Raw genomic sequence first — 18,230 nt, 5'->3', positions numbered from 1 at the left:
TCTCTGGATCATAATTTGCTGTTTTGATGATATCCTTGTTTATAGCAAGTGTGAACAAGCGCATGAGAAACATTTCTAGAGGATCATAAAAACACTTGCCAGTGCTAACCCTGAAACTCAACCATAACAAATGTGAGTTCAGAAAGCAGGAGATTGAATGTTTGGGTCATCCAATCAGCAAGAATGGAATTTCACCAGACCTAGGAAAGAATGAAGCAATAATCACCATGTCACATCCAGCTAATGTACCGTAGTTGAGGAGGATGCTGGGTATAACCTCTTGGGGCGCTATTTGCTAAATCTGTCTACAGTACTTCAGGCCCTGACACAACTGCTGGAAAAGGATCGAAAGTGGAGTTGGAGTCCAATGCAGGCGAAAGCCATGGTAGATGTGAAGAAACTGCTTACTTAAGCACCGACACTTGCAGTCTGTGATCTGGCAAAGCCTACAATTTTCAGCTCAGATGATAGCAGTTATGGCATTGGAGGCGTGTTGTTACAGCAGCATTCTGAAGGTATCAAAGCTGTGGCATTCTCTTCAAAAACTTTGCCAGTGAATACAATGATGCACAGAAAGTAAAAAAACACTAGCAGCAGTCTGGGCTTGTGAAAAGTTCAGCAGATATTTGACTGGTTTTGACAATGTTCAACCACAGACTGGCTGAAGTCCTTCATTGATCCAGCAGGCAGACCGCACCACAAGTTTGATACTCAATACCTCAAGAACAAGGACACAAGGGAAATTTATAACTGTGAGGTAAAAGAACAGTATTAGGTCCTTTCAGGTCCTTTTAGGTCCTTTTAGGTCCTGACAGAAGAATTAGTGGAAGAGCACTGGTCAACACTTAAGATATGGAAGACAACCCGTACAGATGTTGTAGGGAAGAGGGAAAGAAAACACAAAGAATGGATGACCCCAGAGACCTGCGCAAAGATTGCATCAAGAAAGGGGTTAAAACAGAAGCTCAACCAGTGTCAAGATCAACAAGAGAAGGAAGATGTCCTAGCTGAATATTGGGAAGCCAACCGCCAAGTGCAGAGGTCTGTCAGGGAGTACAAGAGACGCTTCACCCATGAAATGACAGAGGAAGCAGATACAGCAGCTAGACAGGGAAACATAAAGCGACTATACGAAATAACACGAACTCTGTCAGGCAGGAACATCAACCCAAGCAAGTAGGTGAAAGACAAAGATGGCAAGACCATAACAAACGATGCAGAACAAAGGCACCGCTGGATGGACCACTTTGAAGAGATCCTGAATCGACTTAGTCCATCATCTTTACCTGACATACCACCAGCAACTGAACAACTTCATGTCAACACCAGCCCTACCACTAAGACAGAAACCATCAAAGCTATCAAAAGCATGATAAGTGGCAAAGCAGCAGGTCCAGATGGCATATCCCCAGAAGCACTAAAGGCAGACCCGGATACAACAGCGACAACTTTACAGCCCCTTCTACATAACATCTGGGAGCAAGAGCTAGTACCAACAGACTGGAAACTAGGCCACCTGGTCAAGTTACCGAAGAAAGGAGACCTCTCTCGGTGCAAAAATTGGCGGGGTATCATGCTGCTGTCCATCCCCAGTAAAAAAAACCAGCTGACACCATTGCCAAGCAGGCACTTGACTGGAATCCTGCGGGGAAGAGGAGAGTTGGGAGACCGAAGCAGACTTGGAAAAGAACAGTAGAGAGCGAGGCGAAGGACATCGGAACCACATGTGGCCATTTGAAGGGGGCTGCCCTATACCTGGTCCGCTTGTGACGTGTTGTTGGGCTATGTGCTCCACAAAGGAGCAGCAAGGAATAAACTAAACTCTCTTTTTTGCGTTGTGAGCTGGCCAGTAGCGCCCTTTTGTTCATGTTTAATAAATACTGATTCATTACACAACAGTGTCTAGTGTTGGTCGGATATAAGGACGCAGCACGATACAATAATCTTACAGAGGTGCTTTTAAAACAAATAATGTGAATCTGTAGTCGTATTATCTGGTGGATTCGGTGTAAATCAATAGGAAATAGAAGAAATATTACAAGTTTAGTTCCTGTGTGAAAGGTTGACTAAGTCGACGCTACTGGATTTTCCCGAAGGTGTAGAATCTCTAAATGCAAACCTTAACGAGGCTAATTATGTTTACATGTAAACACATGAACAATTTCAGAAACAAAATTGATGAATTTGCTGTCATTCGACATTTACAAATTCTGAATAATGATTGGAATTTTTGCCGTTATGCTCACAAGAGAGGTGAAGTGGCTTAAGCCATTGCTACAAGACATTTAACAATATACAAAAAGAATCGCTGCGACTTTAGTGTTTTACTGTCTTTATACATACATACCTGTTATCTTTGATTTCAGGTCAATAAGATGAAATATTTGATGTCAGGCTTTAACAAAAACAACATAGAAGCATTAGTGTTTCAATAAGACTCTAACCACCACACAGCGAACATTCGCCATTTGCCTTACTAAATGTGTAGTGTAGTTTTCGGGAGGGGTTCCTTTCGGGATAGCAAACTATTTTCCGATCGTAAAAAAATTGTCTATCTCCCAAGTCACACTACACAAAGATTTTGAGTGTCAGTGCGAGTAGTGGCGTTTGCAAGTGTGGGTGTGAGTGTTGTTGGTATTTGTACAATCGCAGCTATCGTCAGGTCAAATTCTAAGTGAGGACTTTTGTAGTTTATTTCTCACCCTGCTTGACCAGCTCATCTGGCACATTATCAATGCCTGGCGACTTTGCTACCTTCAGACTGCTTCCAACTTTTTTTTACCACTTCCCGTAGGCCTTGTAAGTCTGCAGTTTCTAGTCTGGCTGTTATGAAGAATGTCAACATCTGTCATTAGCTGGAAATTGTAAGGTCTTTGCGGTACTAAGTCCATCGGCTGAGTGCGGCATTGTTTTTTGTGAGAAAGTGGCCATTAGTATCCTTTATGAGTAAGCTCGTGTGCTGATCTGTCTGCATGAGGGTCCTTAGTAACTGGTAGGCCTTTATTGCTGTGACCTCGTTCCATTCTATCTTCTATGTTCCGGGATTGGCTTTCGATCCAATTCTACCTAGCTGCGTTTCTTCCTTTCTTAATGGCACATTTCACTTTGTATTTGGTAGCTGCTTCGAGTTTGGTTTTCTTTCCTCTATTCAAGATACTCTTTTGGTCACAGAGATTTCGATGTCATTTGTGATTCATAGCTGTTTCTTATTCCTATTTCTGTAAAGAGTCGCGATTCAAAGCGAATGTTATTTCCTGTTTCTAGTTGTTTGTTATCTCAGGCCCTGGGTCTGAGCTGTGATACCAGGGGAGAGCAGTCACGCAAGTGCCGACACAATCTCCACGTGAATTATTTGACGTCATTCAATGGGTTTTTTACGTAAGAAAAGTTGACAAGACGTAACCACGGTGACCACAGTCAATGCAGGTGGGAGCCATGCCGACTAAACGGTATAAGATAAGATAAGATAAGATAAGATAAGATAAGATGGGAGCCGGACAAGTACTGAGATGGCAGACACCTTCAGAAGAGTCCGCCTATTATACAGAGCCTGAAGAGAACTCTGAGTTGACCCAATGACTTTGGAGCAGGTGGACACCACACGATGTAGGCTGCTCTTGTCCTTCACCGATAAACTGTTGTAAAAAACAAATATACGAGAAGGACAGTACGCTTTCTATGGGCTGCCTGTAATAAAGCTGAAGAAATTGGTGTCAGAAGAGAAAGACTTCAGCTTCCAGAGAAGGAAGAGGCGTTGTTGAGCCTTCTTCACGACATGTTGAGTGTTGACATCCCAGCCAAGTCGCCTATCGAAGATGGTGCCCAGGTATTTGAAAGCAGATACAATTTCCACCTCCTTGTCATGGATGACACAGACGGGACACAGTGGAGAATTCCGACGGAAATCAAAGACAATCTCTTTCGTCTTACTCACACTAAGTTCTAGAAAGTTGTCATCGCATCAGACAATGAATTCCTCCAAAGCTACACCGGGGGTATGCACTGGCCCGCTAAGGAGAGACAGCAGTGCAGTGTCATCAGAGAATTTGACAAGATAGTGACCCTCATGACTACTGCGACAACTGTTGGTATACAGGATAAACAGAAGCGGGGATAGAACACAGCCCTGAGGTGAGCCGGTGCATGTGGTGGTTAAGTCGGAAAAAGTGCCATTGACAAGAACTCGTTGCTGCCTGTCGACCAAAAAGTGAATTATCCATGACACTAGCTGATGATCAAGGGAAAACTGGTCGAGGAGTCTTCGAGCTAGGATATGTGGCTGGATACTGTTAAAGGCCGAAGAGAAATCAGCGACAACTGTTGGTATACAGGATAAACAGAAGCGGGGATAGAACACAGCCCTGAGGTGAGCCGGTGCACGTGGTGATTAGGTCGGAAAAAGTGCCATTGACAAGAACTCGTTGCTGCCTGTCGACCAAAAATTGAATTATCCATGACACCAGCTGATGGTCAAGGAAAAACTCGTCTAGAAGTCTTCTAGCTAGGATATGTGGCTGAATAGTGTTGAAGGCCGACGAGAAATCAGCAAACAACAGTCGAGCATGGGCTTGAGAATTCTCCAGGTGTTCGAATAAAGTGTGGAGGATGAACAGGTTAGCATCATCAATACTTCGTTTGGACTGGTATGCAAATTGCAAGTTATCAAGACAATTGTTAGTGGCTTGAAGAGTCAATGCCTTGATGATTGTCTCAAATACTTTCATGACCAACGATGTTAAGGCCACTGGTCTACAGTCATTGAGATGCCGAGCTGAAACTTTCTTCGGAGCTGGGACAATGGTGAACAATTTCCAAGCGGCTGGGATGGAGAGTGAGGACGTCTCAGGACCATGAAATGAATAAATTCTTTTCGATTCCCCGAAACTGACCAAAAGTTTTCGTTTTCCTGGCTTATTGTCACTTAAGCTAAGGAAAGCTGTGTAAAGTGACAGGAAATATCTACTGCTGTCAACGGAACACCTACTCGTATTTAAAAATGTCAAAAGTGCATCTGAAAAACCATTATTTGCAATAAAAAAGCGTAAAACCAATGAAATCAACAGTTTTGTGACCTTAGATGCAAATTCTGTAAATAGTTGTGTCTCTATAGAGATGCTCCTGTTAACGCCGTGTCAGCCACAATAGGCGAAGTATTGCGACATACTTTGGGTACGAGATGTGAACGAACCCAACATTTGTTATTCCGTTGCATTTTAATTTTTTTTTATTTGTACAAGTATCCAATCGATCTTTGACCTTTATCTCTAATGTTGATTAGAATTAAAATATCGCGCTGAAAGACAAAATACTGAGCAAACTATTCACGTACGCACCCACCTCTACCCCTTCCCCCCACAGACAATCGCGCAATAACACAAAAACACACGTTTAAATCATCATCATCATCATCATCATCATCATCATCATCATCATCATCATCATCATCATCTTATTTATATTGCGCTTGTCCCCGCCGCTTGCTCTATACACAAGATATATATGATTACTAGCTCCGGCAGATAGCTGTGAAGTAGTCATGCAGCAGGTGACGGCAGGAACCATTCTATAACAGACCTGACTGTCCACAGTCCTGGCACTGAACAAGCGTAGGAAACAGCAGTCAGTACACACACACATCACCAGACGATATCATGACGCGCGTTGATCGAGAATCTAATGTACACAACATGCAGCAAAGTACGTGGTTCGGAAATAATAAATGGAAAATGGCCTTGTCTATACTGATACACACTGGTCCACAATGTTCCACAACTACAATTGTCAATAAATGAGGCACAAAATCAAGTTCAGTCAAAAGTCCAAAGTAAGATGGAAGAAGAAGAGACAGAAGCCGTTAGTGGAGGAAGATGTCTGTTGTAAGAAGTGACGCAGCACAACGATGCAACAAACATCACAGATGAGTAGGAGACAACAAACATCACAGATGAGTAGGAGACAACAAACATCACAGATGAGTAGGAGACAACAAACATCACAGATGAGTAGGAGACAGCAAGCATCACAGGTGAGTAGGAGATAACAAAAGTCACAGATCAATAGGAGACAACAAACGTCACAGATCAGTAGGAGACAACAAACGTCACAGATCAGTGGGATTCAACAAAAGTCGACGTAGATCCACAGATGAGACAAAACGACAGACAGCTGGTTAGGCAAAGGGACTTTACTCTCTTTTTACATGAGCTGCAGTTATTATTAGTTACAATCTTATCCACAAGGGGTTAATTATTTCCTCATAAAGGAGCAGTTGTATTGGTTCTGCAGAAGAGATTGTCAGCTATCATAAAAATAAATATACAATGAAGGTATAAAAGCGATGTTTCCAGCAATCAGGTGATGAACATATTACATATAGTCAGGCCTAATGACATAAAACCGTTTCTGGATAAAAATTGTATAAAACAAATGCAAACTTTTTTTGACAAGGAAGAAAATTATCTTAAACTGTCAAATGTAAAAAAAATCAGCGTTACAATGAGATTCGATGAGCTATTTTTAGAGGCACATCTTGCCTCTCCAAATCAGTTTTCCCTTGAAGTAAGCTTTCTTTATCCAACATCTACAAGCCGCCTTCCTGTCCTACCTTCGGGTTACTGGCACGGGCAAAACTAGTACCGGGCACACTTGTTTTTGGCTATCTTCTAATCTAATTTGTTTCTCTCTCTGTAATTTTTTTCGTTTAAGTGCATTACTTTGACTCTGTTTTGTTGCCGTTACAGAAGCAGGTACCTTACTTCCAGCTTTTAGATATATTTTACAAAATTTAGCTGATTTACAGCTTGTGAACAGGTTCGAGGTCTCTTGGGATCGCTCTTGATAGTAAGAACGCCTTTTGTGCTGCGTGTCCTCAGGCAGTTGACCACACAAATGTTGTTGCAGACTACGTTTCATCTTTAGATGCACTGTGCACAAAAAGTAAAAGAAAAATTACAATTATAATGAATTTTGTTTTATTTGCTGATGTAAATGGAATGCCGATAAAGATTGAAACGACTATAAAAAATAGTGTTGCCTTCTTCATTGACAGCGTGTGCAATTGGTCACATATTGCTTTATTTAAGCATGTTATATTTTCAAGTATTTACAATTACTTCTTACATTGCCTGTTGCTCTTCTTTTGTTCCATTATTGTCGCTGCTAGCATTTTTTGGCTTGTTCCCTTTTTGTCGGCACATTTTGAAACAAAGTAACCTGCGACTAATAGTTAAACGAAAGAAAGACAATTTAATTTTGTAATGGCTCCACCTGTTGACAACTTTCATTCTTTCAGAAGACTATCACTATTGCTTATTCCTTAGCGATAAAACTTTATTGCAGATGGGTTTCCGTTGGTAACCTGGAACATTTTTCAAGCAATTCAAGCCATATTAACGACAGTGTCAAAGTTTAATCATGTCTCTCAGAGATTGTTTCTTGTCTTTGAACAATTAACTTGAACAGTATACACATCTATCGAATGTAGCAAAGATCAAGATAATCTTTCTAATCCTTTCCCATCTACCCGTCCACCAACCTTTTTCTTTAAAAACCTCAGTCTAAACACAGTAATTGACTTCTTAATAATAACATCCAGATATAAACAAATTTCCTTGGATAAAATGAGAAATAAAGTTTTATTTTTAAAAAAGAAGGAAAAACGTCAATATTGATTTTATGTTTGTCCATGATATGTTTTTATAAAATACTGGGGCGTAGGACCATAATACTTGAATGGAAACCAGAGTTTGGAAAAAGTTCTGCCAAAGCATATATCATCATCATCATCATCATCATCATCATCATCATCATCATCATCATCATCATCATCATCATACAGATAGACAACCCGATAAAAACATTTACTTTCACAGACCTTAAACTCTGAGAATACATAAAACGAAAAGGAAAAGCAAACTGAAAGTGGACCACCAAATGGTTCAAATACTACAGGAGGTACACGTCAGAAGTGGATATTCAGTGTAGACTGTCAAGCCTGTAGTGTCTCTATATGAGGTAGAGAGCAGTTATTCCAAATATTAAGACTAAGAAAGGAAATTTTGGCAAGTAGTATACGTGGTAAAGAAAGAAAATTAGTGATGTTAACAAAGACATGCCTGGACATCAGACGTGTTTATAGCAGCTCATTAGGCAATCATTGAAAACAAAAGTGTGTTTTATTCAAAAGCTGAATATGAATTCGAAAGACACAAAAAAATGAAAAAGCAATAACGGAAAAATAGAAAAAATAATAAATGTAATCATAGAAAGTAAGCAATATAGAGGAGGTTAAGTGTTTATAGTCATGCTAATGAGATTACCTGTGTTTTTTAAGCAAATTTTATTTTAGTTAATATTAATTTATTGATCAGTATCGGTTGTTTGACATAAGCAACTATTTGTTGCAAGCTGATCAGCACACAACTGAACTGGTGAGGCTGAACATATGCTAGGTGAGCGTCCTAGGCCTACATGAGAGAATGCTTGCCAAGATGGCAGATCATACACAAAAGACATCTATGGGTGTACTCTACCACTTTTGTCTTAATTTCCCATGAATGCATTACCTAGGATAAATAAAGTAATAACGTGGTAAATTTGTTGTAAAAAAATATGTTTGAACATAAATATACATGCATGCACTGAAGTATGCACAAACCCCTGATAACATTTAAACATTTTATAAGCGGTCGAGAACCCTTTATAAGCGTTTATAAAATGTTTAAATGCTATCAGAGACATACTTAAACAGTCGTATATAAACACATAATTTTATAATTCTTACCGTAGCTTGATGACTATCGCGATTAAAAACACTGCAAGGAGGATGCCTATTATAGTAAAAGCTATAGTAGCAGTGTTACCATGTTCACCTGAAAAAAAGGTCAACAGTTAATTCAACAGTCTGTTTCATGTTTCGAGTTGAAGCATGGCAAAATATAATAGAATTGACAAGCACATTGTTTTTGACTAAAATATTACAATTAAATTTTATTGTCTTACGTGCGTGGGTGTGTGTGAGTGTTTGCGCTGTAGATTTTCTCGTTAATTTTTCATATTTTTAGAATTGTCTTTTGGCACTTAAAAAATCATCATCATCATCATCATCATCAATCATCAATCATCATCCATTATCATCCATCCATCATCATCCTCCTCCTCCTCATCATCATCAAAGAATATTTGATACTTGTGTATACCAGTAGATTTGGCTGTCATTAAGACATTAAAGTCACATGGTTTAAAACAGTTCATCTCTGCGTTTATCAGTTGACAAACGTATCTTCCTTTATGTTTACTTGACGCCTCTGCTACTTTGATGACAACGTGATTTGTAACCGTCTCGTTGATTTCATATCCCAGATATTTACTGCAGTTTAGCTCATTATTTCTCCACTTGCAGCTCACAATTTCTGAAATCAAAGAATGACAAACTACACACTCTTCTATTTAAAAAAAATAAAAATGACACATTTAATGTACGAGTAATTTAAAAAAAGAAACAAACAAGGAAACAATTTTACAGAGTCTTGCTTTACCTGCCCCACCGTCACGAACCACTTTGAAGTCCTTTCTAGTGACATTAACATCAACACTGAATGCACAAGTCAGTTCTGCTGGTTCTGTCTCTTGGACACTTGGAATGCTACAAGTCGATGTCACTGGAACAACTGTGACAAAGACAGAGTTAAAGGGTGTGTATTATGTTTCCTACAAGTAAAATATTGATAAAAAAGAGGTGTGTACTTTTACACGTCAAATCTCAAACAAAAACAAAAAAGAGCGAACATAATAATAGCCTCTGTGTGTCTGGTTAATTAGTTTTTTGTATCATATTTGGTTACCACTCGCAAGCGTGAACGAGCAGTTTTGGGCTAAGTCCACGCCTGTGATGATACAGCTGTACTTCCCTTCTTGCTCCTTTACAGCATTAGGGAATCTCAGAGTCAGGTGATCTGTGATATCGCCATCAAGTACGTATCCACGGGTGGCATGTTGACTTTTTTTCATCGATAGGTAACTAAACACTCGGTCTGCTAACGGGACAAGAAAGATAATAAACAAAAGTTACAATGAAAAAATCTAATTCGAACACAAAAAATCGAATTTTTCAAAAGTATGAACATATTTTGGTATCAGTCTGATGGATTTCACTCACCTTTTTTACATTTAAGTCTTAATAGCGCTCTCTAACAAATAATTTGCTGATAAAAATAATTGATCTATATATGCTTAAAATAAAAATATTTATCATCACACTCTCGACTATTAAATAAATAAGCAAAGAGACGCCCAAAGAAATTATATATATAAGAGAAAAAGACTTTAGGGCAATCACAGCACCTGGGTTACCACTGTTTTTATAATGATAGACTGAGACCGTATAGTCTGCTTCGTTCCTGCTGATGTCCTCTGGGAAGTAGCATGTCAGGGAGGTCGATGTATTTACTCTTACAGAGGGTATGTCGCACATTGTTTTTCCCGCTAATAAAATTCAACAGAATAGAATATGAGTTTAAATCCTAAAAAGTAAAATTTTTCTAATACAGTCAAATCTCTCTACTATGCCACCCCGCTACTATGCCACTCTCGGTATTATGCCACTTTTGCTCGGTCCCGACTATAAATTCAATGTAAAAAAAAAATGTACTATGCCACCCCTACTCTCGCTACTATGCCACTTTTGTGTGATTGTTAAAAGGCACAAGTTGTGAAATTCCACGCAGTGCTCCATTATTATACTGTACGGTAGTGTGGGACATGGCAGTTAGGTGGGCTGGAACAATGCACACACACAGGGAGGGGGGAGGGTGGCGATGGGGGTAGGTCGCTGGCCGGGTGACAGCCACGTGACAGAGGGAGAGCTGGAGGGAGTCGACTAGCGACAGGATGCAGGTGTGCGGATGTGGTTGGGAGGGGTGGAGGATGAAGAGGTGAGGGGGAGAATGAGAGGAGACAGCTAGCGCCAGCCTACGATTCTTGAGAGCTTTGGACTGACGGGTAACTTGAGCAAATAAAGCCGTTTTTACGAACCCTGACTACTATGCCACTCGGTCCTGGTCCTGGTAGGTGGCATAGTAGGGAGATTTGACTGTATGTTTACTTGTTCAGTATTATGAATAGTACACATAGCAGGTAATAAATAGAGGAGACACATAGGAGAAACACTCATATGCGCTCCTAACACTCACATGATCGTCCTGACATTTACGCGTTCTATAATTTCTGAGGAAAGACAAACTTGTTAATTGCAGGCCCTGTCTAATTTAATTAGGAAAAAAAAGGAATGTCGCAAAAATCATGTACTGAGTGAAATGCAAATTTACCGAAAGACACAGTAATCACATTTTTCTTATTATAATTAGACAACACTAGTGATAGTACCAACGAGAATTTTTCATAACACTTTATAAAGTGCCAAGAGGGGATTTCTATAACATAGCCCGTATAAACTGAAGAAACTTTTAAACTATTTAGGCGTGTGCTCACAACAGATGTCACTGCCGTTCACCGATAACATGCGATGCTGTACTCTTACAACAGTTAATCACACTCACTTGTTTCTATTCATTCACATTCTCATATATCCATCAAACAGAAAAGAAAACGCGCCACCTTTAGCTGTGAACATTGTAATCACCGGCACAGTCTTTGAGGAACGAGCGACCGCACCCTCGTCTCTCACCCATGCCGACTCTTGGGTAAGTAATGTCAAAGCTGTTAAAAGTCCCCTCATTTAACAGAACTTTCATGGATGATATCTTTTCCTGAGCTCAGTTGATTCTCTTGCTTGAATGGCACCACCTACACTACCCCACACGCAATGTCTTGCTACTTGCTGAGTCTCCTTGAGAAAATGAAGCACTGGAAAGTGACGGTTAATTATACTAACCAACTTCCAGAATATTCTAAACTATTTGTGAAAGGGCTGATCAAACATAATCTTTCCGTTACTTCTTCAGCACTTGTGGCTCGGCCTGTCCGCGCCGTGCTAATTAATTCACACCACTTGCATCCTCTTAACGTGAGTTTAAAACATTGAGTTTTACTAAATGTTTAGTACCAAAGTCATGTGCGTTATAAAAAGCAGCATGTTGTGCCGCTGTTTACACAAAAATCCAGGCTTGTCCATTTGACATATTTTTCTCTCCCATCCCATCCCATCCCATCCCATGGGACGTTTCCCATGGCAATAACATTCCTATGGACAACACTGCGCATTGCACACATGTTAACAAAGTCATGGCATAATGAAACTGGAATAAAAAAGTATTTTTCCTGTGCTTAAAAAGTCTGACAATGCGAATTTCAGCGTAAATTTATTTTACAATATCAAGTATCGACTACCATGGGAAATACAAATGTGTGCTGTCCCATCTCATCCCATCCCATGGGACGTTTCCCATGGGATTCCCATGGGATTCCCATTCCTATGGACAACACTGCAAAAATCTATCTAAAATTTTATTAACATAGGTCAAAAGTATGAAATGTTTAGTCTGCTCTATTTACTTCTAAGTTATTATCGCTTATGACACATAGAATTAGTGTTAGCTTATTGCCACCCATCTCCTAATTCCTAAATAAATATAATTTAAAAGTATGGCCTTCCTTTTACAGTCCGTTGTAGTGCAATTATGCAGTTTTATATAAATCTCTTTTTAGAAATGTGTCCCATGTATGACGCATCTGACGAAAAGGGTAGCAATGGACTACTTTTACAACTGAGAATATAAATAAATATAAACATAAAATGATTTAATATTGTATTGTCACCGGAAATGAGTAACTGGTTAAAATTTGCGATTTGTAGGACAAAGGGAGGTGGGTAAAAATTTAAGTAGAAAAGTCAACAAGACAGACAAAATTACATGTCTCACCTAGTGTCAGGCGAAAATCACAAGAAATACTTCTGTCGGTAGCCATGTTGTTATGCACACATGTATATGTTCCTATCTGTAGTACAGAAGCTCTAGGAATTTCCAAGGTCACTTTGTGAGATACTGCATTGTTGAATTGGTATCCAGGACTGACAGAACATTTTATATTCTTTGATGTCCATCCGCATGCCAATACTTTCTGAGATTCTTGAAGCAAACAAACAGTACGAGTTTTTAAATTGTCTTTAATTTGGCAGGCTGCACAGACCTAGTACAAAGTAAACTTCTAGTGAAAAGTTACAGTTATAGTGAAAATTAGTATAAAAAATCCAAGCATTCTCGCTTTCAAAAAATGTAAGTTTGTTATCCCAAGTTAATGCACAACAATTAGAATTTGAAAACAAAGAAGATTTAGGTAAATAAGATATAAACCAATACAAAGTGTAAAGTGCGAATACTCACTTTGCGGGTTTACTCCGATGGTTAAAAAGACAGTGAAGTCGGTCTTCGTCTCATTCAGGTCCTTGTTAAAATGACACGTCAGTGACGTACTTGCCAGTGGTTCCACTGTAGGAACGTCACACGACCCATCGCCATCTTTAATGTTATTAGACACAAGAGACAACATAGTTGTCATTACTGTATGGCATCGTGACTGGCGCCACCTTTTGTCTTTTAAATGTAAAAGCATTGTAGAAGACGTTCTGTTAATATCTCTTTACAAAAAGTAACAGTTAAAAATGAAAAATTCTCTATCATAATATATTGAATTATATCAGATTTTTTCCAAGCAAGCAGCAGGGATATACCTTGCGCCAGTGCTCGAGCACTAGGCATTTGATGAAGGCAGAAGATAAGCTCAACTAGTAAGAGCCGAGAAAGGGACGAGAGACTGATGAAGGTCACCTGGTGTCGCATCCTGCAATGAAATTTGCCTTTCTAACGTGAAAACCTCTTTTTTTTCTTTTAAGATAGAGCACCATGTAAGCAGTTTTTTTACATATTACATCACATCATCTAAAATACCAGGAAACAAAAGAAATCATCAGTAGCAGCAGCATGCTACCATTTTCTTGTTTATTTTTTTTCTTTTGTTTTGTTTTCATTTCTTTATTTGTAAACCTCTCATGTCCTACAATGGTCGAATAACTTAAATTCAAATAATTAAACATACATAAATTCTGGTGTTTACTTTTCATGTTTGCGCATACCTAACCTATAAAAAAATGTCAAATCGTTTCAATAAAATGGGACATTTTTATGGAAACCCTATAGTGCAAAATGTTTGGCAGCTTTTGTAGTCTCACAATCCAGATTTGTTGTGAGTTATTGTAGGTATCGCCTTGTCAAGGATACAGCTCCCCTTTCCCGAAGACTGTTGTAAGTGAGGCAAATATTTAAAGCGGTAAGCGTTTAGTGCCCCACGTTTCTCCAAAATACTGTATTGTGCCCGGATGTCTTGGAAATGTTATGACTTAGCTCTTCCCCGACACCAAAATCGACGTGTGATATAACGTATAGAAATAACAGATATATTAAACATTAAGACATACAAATACAAACAATAAAAAAAGACTCGTCTTGGGGGAGTCCCAGTGCTATCCATGCTGTGGGGAGTCCCATATGTTCTCCTCCTTGGCGTCGAACGTTTACCTGTCACAGGTAGTGCAAGTCTTCTCACAGATAGTGCAAGCTGGTTGTAACGATTCGCCATTGAGACGAATCTAGTTAGATTCATGTTTATTTTTAACTTTCCCTGTGGTCAGGGAAGAGCAGTCGCGCGAGCGCTGACACGGCTCTGTATGACTCATTTTCTTACGTCATAGATGGAATGACGTAAATCAGCTTAGCACAGCGTAACTAGGGCGACGGTAGGCAATGGAGAGCCATATAGTACTTATGATTGGTTGAGAGAGTCTCCAAGAAAGACTGTTGGATGGTCGTCCTAGTTACCTGGTCGCTAGGGGTGCCTGATTGGTCAGGAGGGAAAAGAGGATGAGTTAACTAGAGGATTCTAACGGTTCTCGGGACAGACGAGACCAAGCAGTTGGAGAGTGCAGAGCTCCGTGGTCAGTGAACAGTGTGTGGTTAACTGCCTGCAACGGATATCCAACGGTTTTCCTGTGGAGTATTATCACGTGTATTCCGAGCGTGGTGTAGAAATCAATTCGGTCGGAATACAACATCTTCGCCGATACGGCTTTAATCTCTCCTTAGCTTCACGAACTGCGTGAAGTGATTAACTGGATTAACCTGCTGGTCTAGTCAGTGATCTCGTCAGCGCCAACCGTCTGAGAAACGTTAGGAGGAGGTTGACGCTGGAGGGGGTAGCGTTTTTTTTTTTTTTCATCCTCATCTCATCGTTAGTTAATTTCATAAACATTAAATGTGTTAATCGTTGGCCGGACCTTTTTGTTGAAAAAGGTGAAAGAGTGCGGCGAGCGAGGTTTACATGCAGATGTTTACACGCGCTCGCAAACACATTCAACACACTCTTTCATAAAACGTTACACTGGTCACGTAGCCCTTCACTTTCCAAGGCGACAACAGGCAGTCCTAACCGTTCCTCGTCACTGACTCACCCTCTTGCTCAAGGTCCTCTGACTCAAGTGTCTTCCTCCCGACACTTGCCCTCAGCTCAAGACCCGGTTTTAGAGATGCTGAGGTCGCTTTGACTGCTGACCAGTCGCTACGTCCACTCTGACGTCGTGCCCAGAAGTGTTCTTCCGGTTCTTTCTTCCTTATTTTACTTTGCGCATTCGCAACCACACATACATCAAGAAATGCCATTGGTCACTCACTCACAAACCAGTCTAGCGGCCAACATCGACAAAAGAACGACCACCCTACTGACACTCCTCCCCGCCTGCAGTGGCGTGGTGAACAGGTGACTAGCCCCCACTCCCCGTCATTCTTTCGGACAGGTGTGTAAGCCCCTAAGCCCTAAGGTGTCACTCTCTACAGATATTTAAGTTACCACATGACATGCACAGAAAGCGTTTTAAAACTGGGTCAAACGTTCGACTACATTTGCCAAATAAATATGGGTCTTAATGAAGGAAAGATTTTGTAAACTGTGACTTCGGAATTTTTGTTGAACAGGATTTATAAAGGGGGAAATATTCCTTTATTTTACGGATAATTGTTAAAGTTATGACGTTCGTTGGCTACTTAATACCTTTGTACTTTAATGTACTTAAATAATCTAATAGATTCTGAAAAAGTACTGTCGGAGCCAATGCTTAAGTACGGGAGTGAATAGTAGTTATTTCGATGAACTGTTTCGAGCAAAATTTATAGCAGATATGATTTAAAGGTTTCACATTTAAGCTAAAGCTATGAAAGTTGTTGCTCATACAATAGAGGACCTTGCTTGTTATGTAACATTATCAGGCATAAGTGATTCAAACAAACTATCAGCTTCTAAACAAATCCCCCCTTTGCGACTTAAAAACTCGTCCTTAAAGCAGAAAATTAAATCTACTATAAATGGGTTCTAGTCTTACCCGCTGCTATATTACCATAGTCTTCAGTTATGGCAAAAGGTTGTCAGATTTTACAAATTCTTCCTTCAAAATTGTTTCAAGTTTTTTTGGTTGTTTTGCTTTGTTGTTGTTTTATTTTTTGTTGCTGGTTTTGTGTGTGTGTGTGTGTGGGGAGGGGGGGGGGATAGACATGCTGGCCTACTATTTTAAGTCTGTGTTGAACTACAGGTTGTTTTAGGAGGCGTCATTTTATGCCATATGAAATATTTTTTCGTTTTCCTTTTGTTCTTTTTTTTTTCTTTTTCTTTTTTTTTTGAATGAAGGACTCACTACTGTCTAGTGTACGTTTCAAGAATTTAAAAATAGAATAGCTGTGTCATATCTATTTTACGCCTATTACACGTAAAGTAAACACGATCGCTAAACAGATCACAGTTGTGCTATCAACAGCGTTATGCATAATAATTTAATTTACGGGTGAACAGCAAAATTTGACTGCAATTGCAATATCATTATAGATTATAAATATTGTTCATAGTAGGCTATCATGTTACTCTCTGCACTGAGGTGTGACATGTGATGTTTTGTGCGAGTCTAATTAGCCTTATTGAGACTTTCGGAGTTTTCCGAAAATGTAGAAGCGTATACAACAAAATAAGAATTCAAAATTAATTACAACGGTTTTCAAGCATAGATACATGACTCAAATTCTGAAAAAATAGGAAACATTCTATAATGTATTTAGGTATTAAAAATGTTGAAAGATTTTAATCAAATCTAGGTCGAGTAGGGTTAAGAATCCTAAGACAAAACTTCAACTACAGCTTAAAATACTTTCACGACTGCTGCCTTATTAAGTGTGTGTTAATACATGTTAAAAAAAACTCTTCCTCTTTAATTTGCAGTCATTTAACTGACAGAAGAATTAACATGCACCTTATTAAAACCAACACTTACCCAGTCTCTTTTACTCTGTACTTGCCGGTACACTACCGGTAGGACGATCGCCATTAGCGTTACTAAATCTGTAGTGTACGTGGGGTTCCTTCCGGGATGCAAAAGTGTTGGGTAAAACTTTATAAGTCGTCTTGATGACAGGAAGGTGGTACTTAATCTTGTGTCGAGGAAAGTTCTGGGAAACAACCAAAAAAAAAAAAAAAAAAGAAAAAAATTAGTAAAGTCAATGTAGATAAGCCCAGCAATTTTAACTAAGGTAAGTTTGCACCAAACTCATACTTTCTTAAATAGCTTCTCAATTTACAAGGCACGTTGAATTTCATCCAACGTAATTGATGAAACTATATGTTGTTGTCCTAATTATACTTTCTACTTTCTAAGCATATTAGTTTTCCAGAATAGTCAAAGAATATAAATATAGTCAATAAATAAAACAGCCAACTTTATGCATAAACACATTTGATTGCTTAAACTTTGACAAGCCAGTTCTATTAGAGACGATTGAGAACAAGTGACTAATCGTGAATAGAGGACCTGCTAAAAAAGTAAGTGTGGTCAGCTTTGTCTGCCGCTACCAGTATTCTTTTTCACCGGCAAGCCTTACGAACTGACCAACAAATGTGTGTTTATGTATATATATATAGTGTGTGTGTAAATGTTTGTGTGTGTGTGTGTGTCATGGGAATGGGTGTGTGTGTGTGCTTGCGTGTTTTAGCGCGTGCACATGTACTCGTCTGCATGAATCGAAAAACATCTACGACAGGTTAGAGCTCAATGCGTAAACACTTTATACGCAAGGGAAAAGAATAAAGGCCTTGTAGGGAAACAAAGACTTTTAGTCACTTTCCTATCAGTGTTGCTTCTATACAATTTATTTGTAATACTTCTAATAGTTTTCTTATGCTTCGCC

General features: G+C 39.3%; 2 protein-coding genes across 5 annotated transcripts in view; both read right to left on the bottom strand.

The window, feature by feature from the left end:
- Nucleotides 1-18,230, bottom strand: part of LOC112574793 — a 453,350-nt gene that overhangs the window by 314,787 nt on the left and 120,333 nt on the right. The window lies entirely within an intron of this gene.
- On the bottom strand, nucleotides 6,165-17,446 carry LOC112574805. Of its 3 annotated transcripts, none has more exons than XM_025256113.1 (11): nucleotides 17,321-17,446; nucleotides 13,688-13,797; nucleotides 13,341-13,475; nucleotides 12,879-13,085; nucleotides 10,342-10,482; nucleotides 9,843-10,034; nucleotides 9,537-9,668; nucleotides 9,198-9,410; nucleotides 8,783-8,870; nucleotides 7,120-7,218; nucleotides 6,165-6,923 (listed from the first exon to the last, which is right to left on the bottom strand). In XM_025256113.1, the coding sequence occupies exons 2-11, from the start codon at nucleotides 13,794-13,796 to the stop codon at nucleotides 6,902-6,904; spliced, it is 1,338 nt and encodes a 445-aa protein (XP_025111898.1). In that variant the 5' UTR covers nucleotide 13,797; nucleotides 17,321-17,446; the 3' UTR covers nucleotides 6,165-6,901. The 3 variants fall into 3 exon arrangements, with proteins under 3 accessions (XP_025111898.1, XP_025111900.1, XP_025111899.1); XM_025256115.1 differs by having other exon boundaries at nucleotides 9,297-9,410; XM_025256114.1 differs by having other exon boundaries at nucleotides 9,843-10,031.

Source organism: Pomacea canaliculata, linkage group LG11 (assembly GCF_003073045.1).
Source record: "Pomacea canaliculata isolate SZHN2017 linkage group LG11, ASM307304v1, whole genome shotgun sequence".
Classification (NCBI taxonomy): domain Eukaryota; kingdom Metazoa; phylum Mollusca; class Gastropoda; order Architaenioglossa; family Ampullariidae; genus Pomacea; species Pomacea canaliculata.
This window is presented reverse-complemented; position numbering and strand designations above follow the sequence as displayed.

Excerpts from the sequence above, each read along its gene's own strand:
- LOC112574805 (XM_025256113.1), bottom strand. The coding sequence starts at position 13,796 with ATGCGACACCAGGTGACCTTCATCAGTCTCTCGTCCCTTTCTCGGCTC. Across the intron at positions 13,086-13,340 it reads CATCGGAGTAAACCCGCAAA|AATCTCAGAAAGTATTGGCA; the intron begins GTGAGTATTCGC and ends GTTTGCTTCAAG. Across the intron at positions 9,669-9,842 it reads CTCGTTCACGCTTGCGAGTG|TTGTTCCAGTGACATCGACT; the intron begins GTAACCAAATAT and ends TCTTTGTCACAG.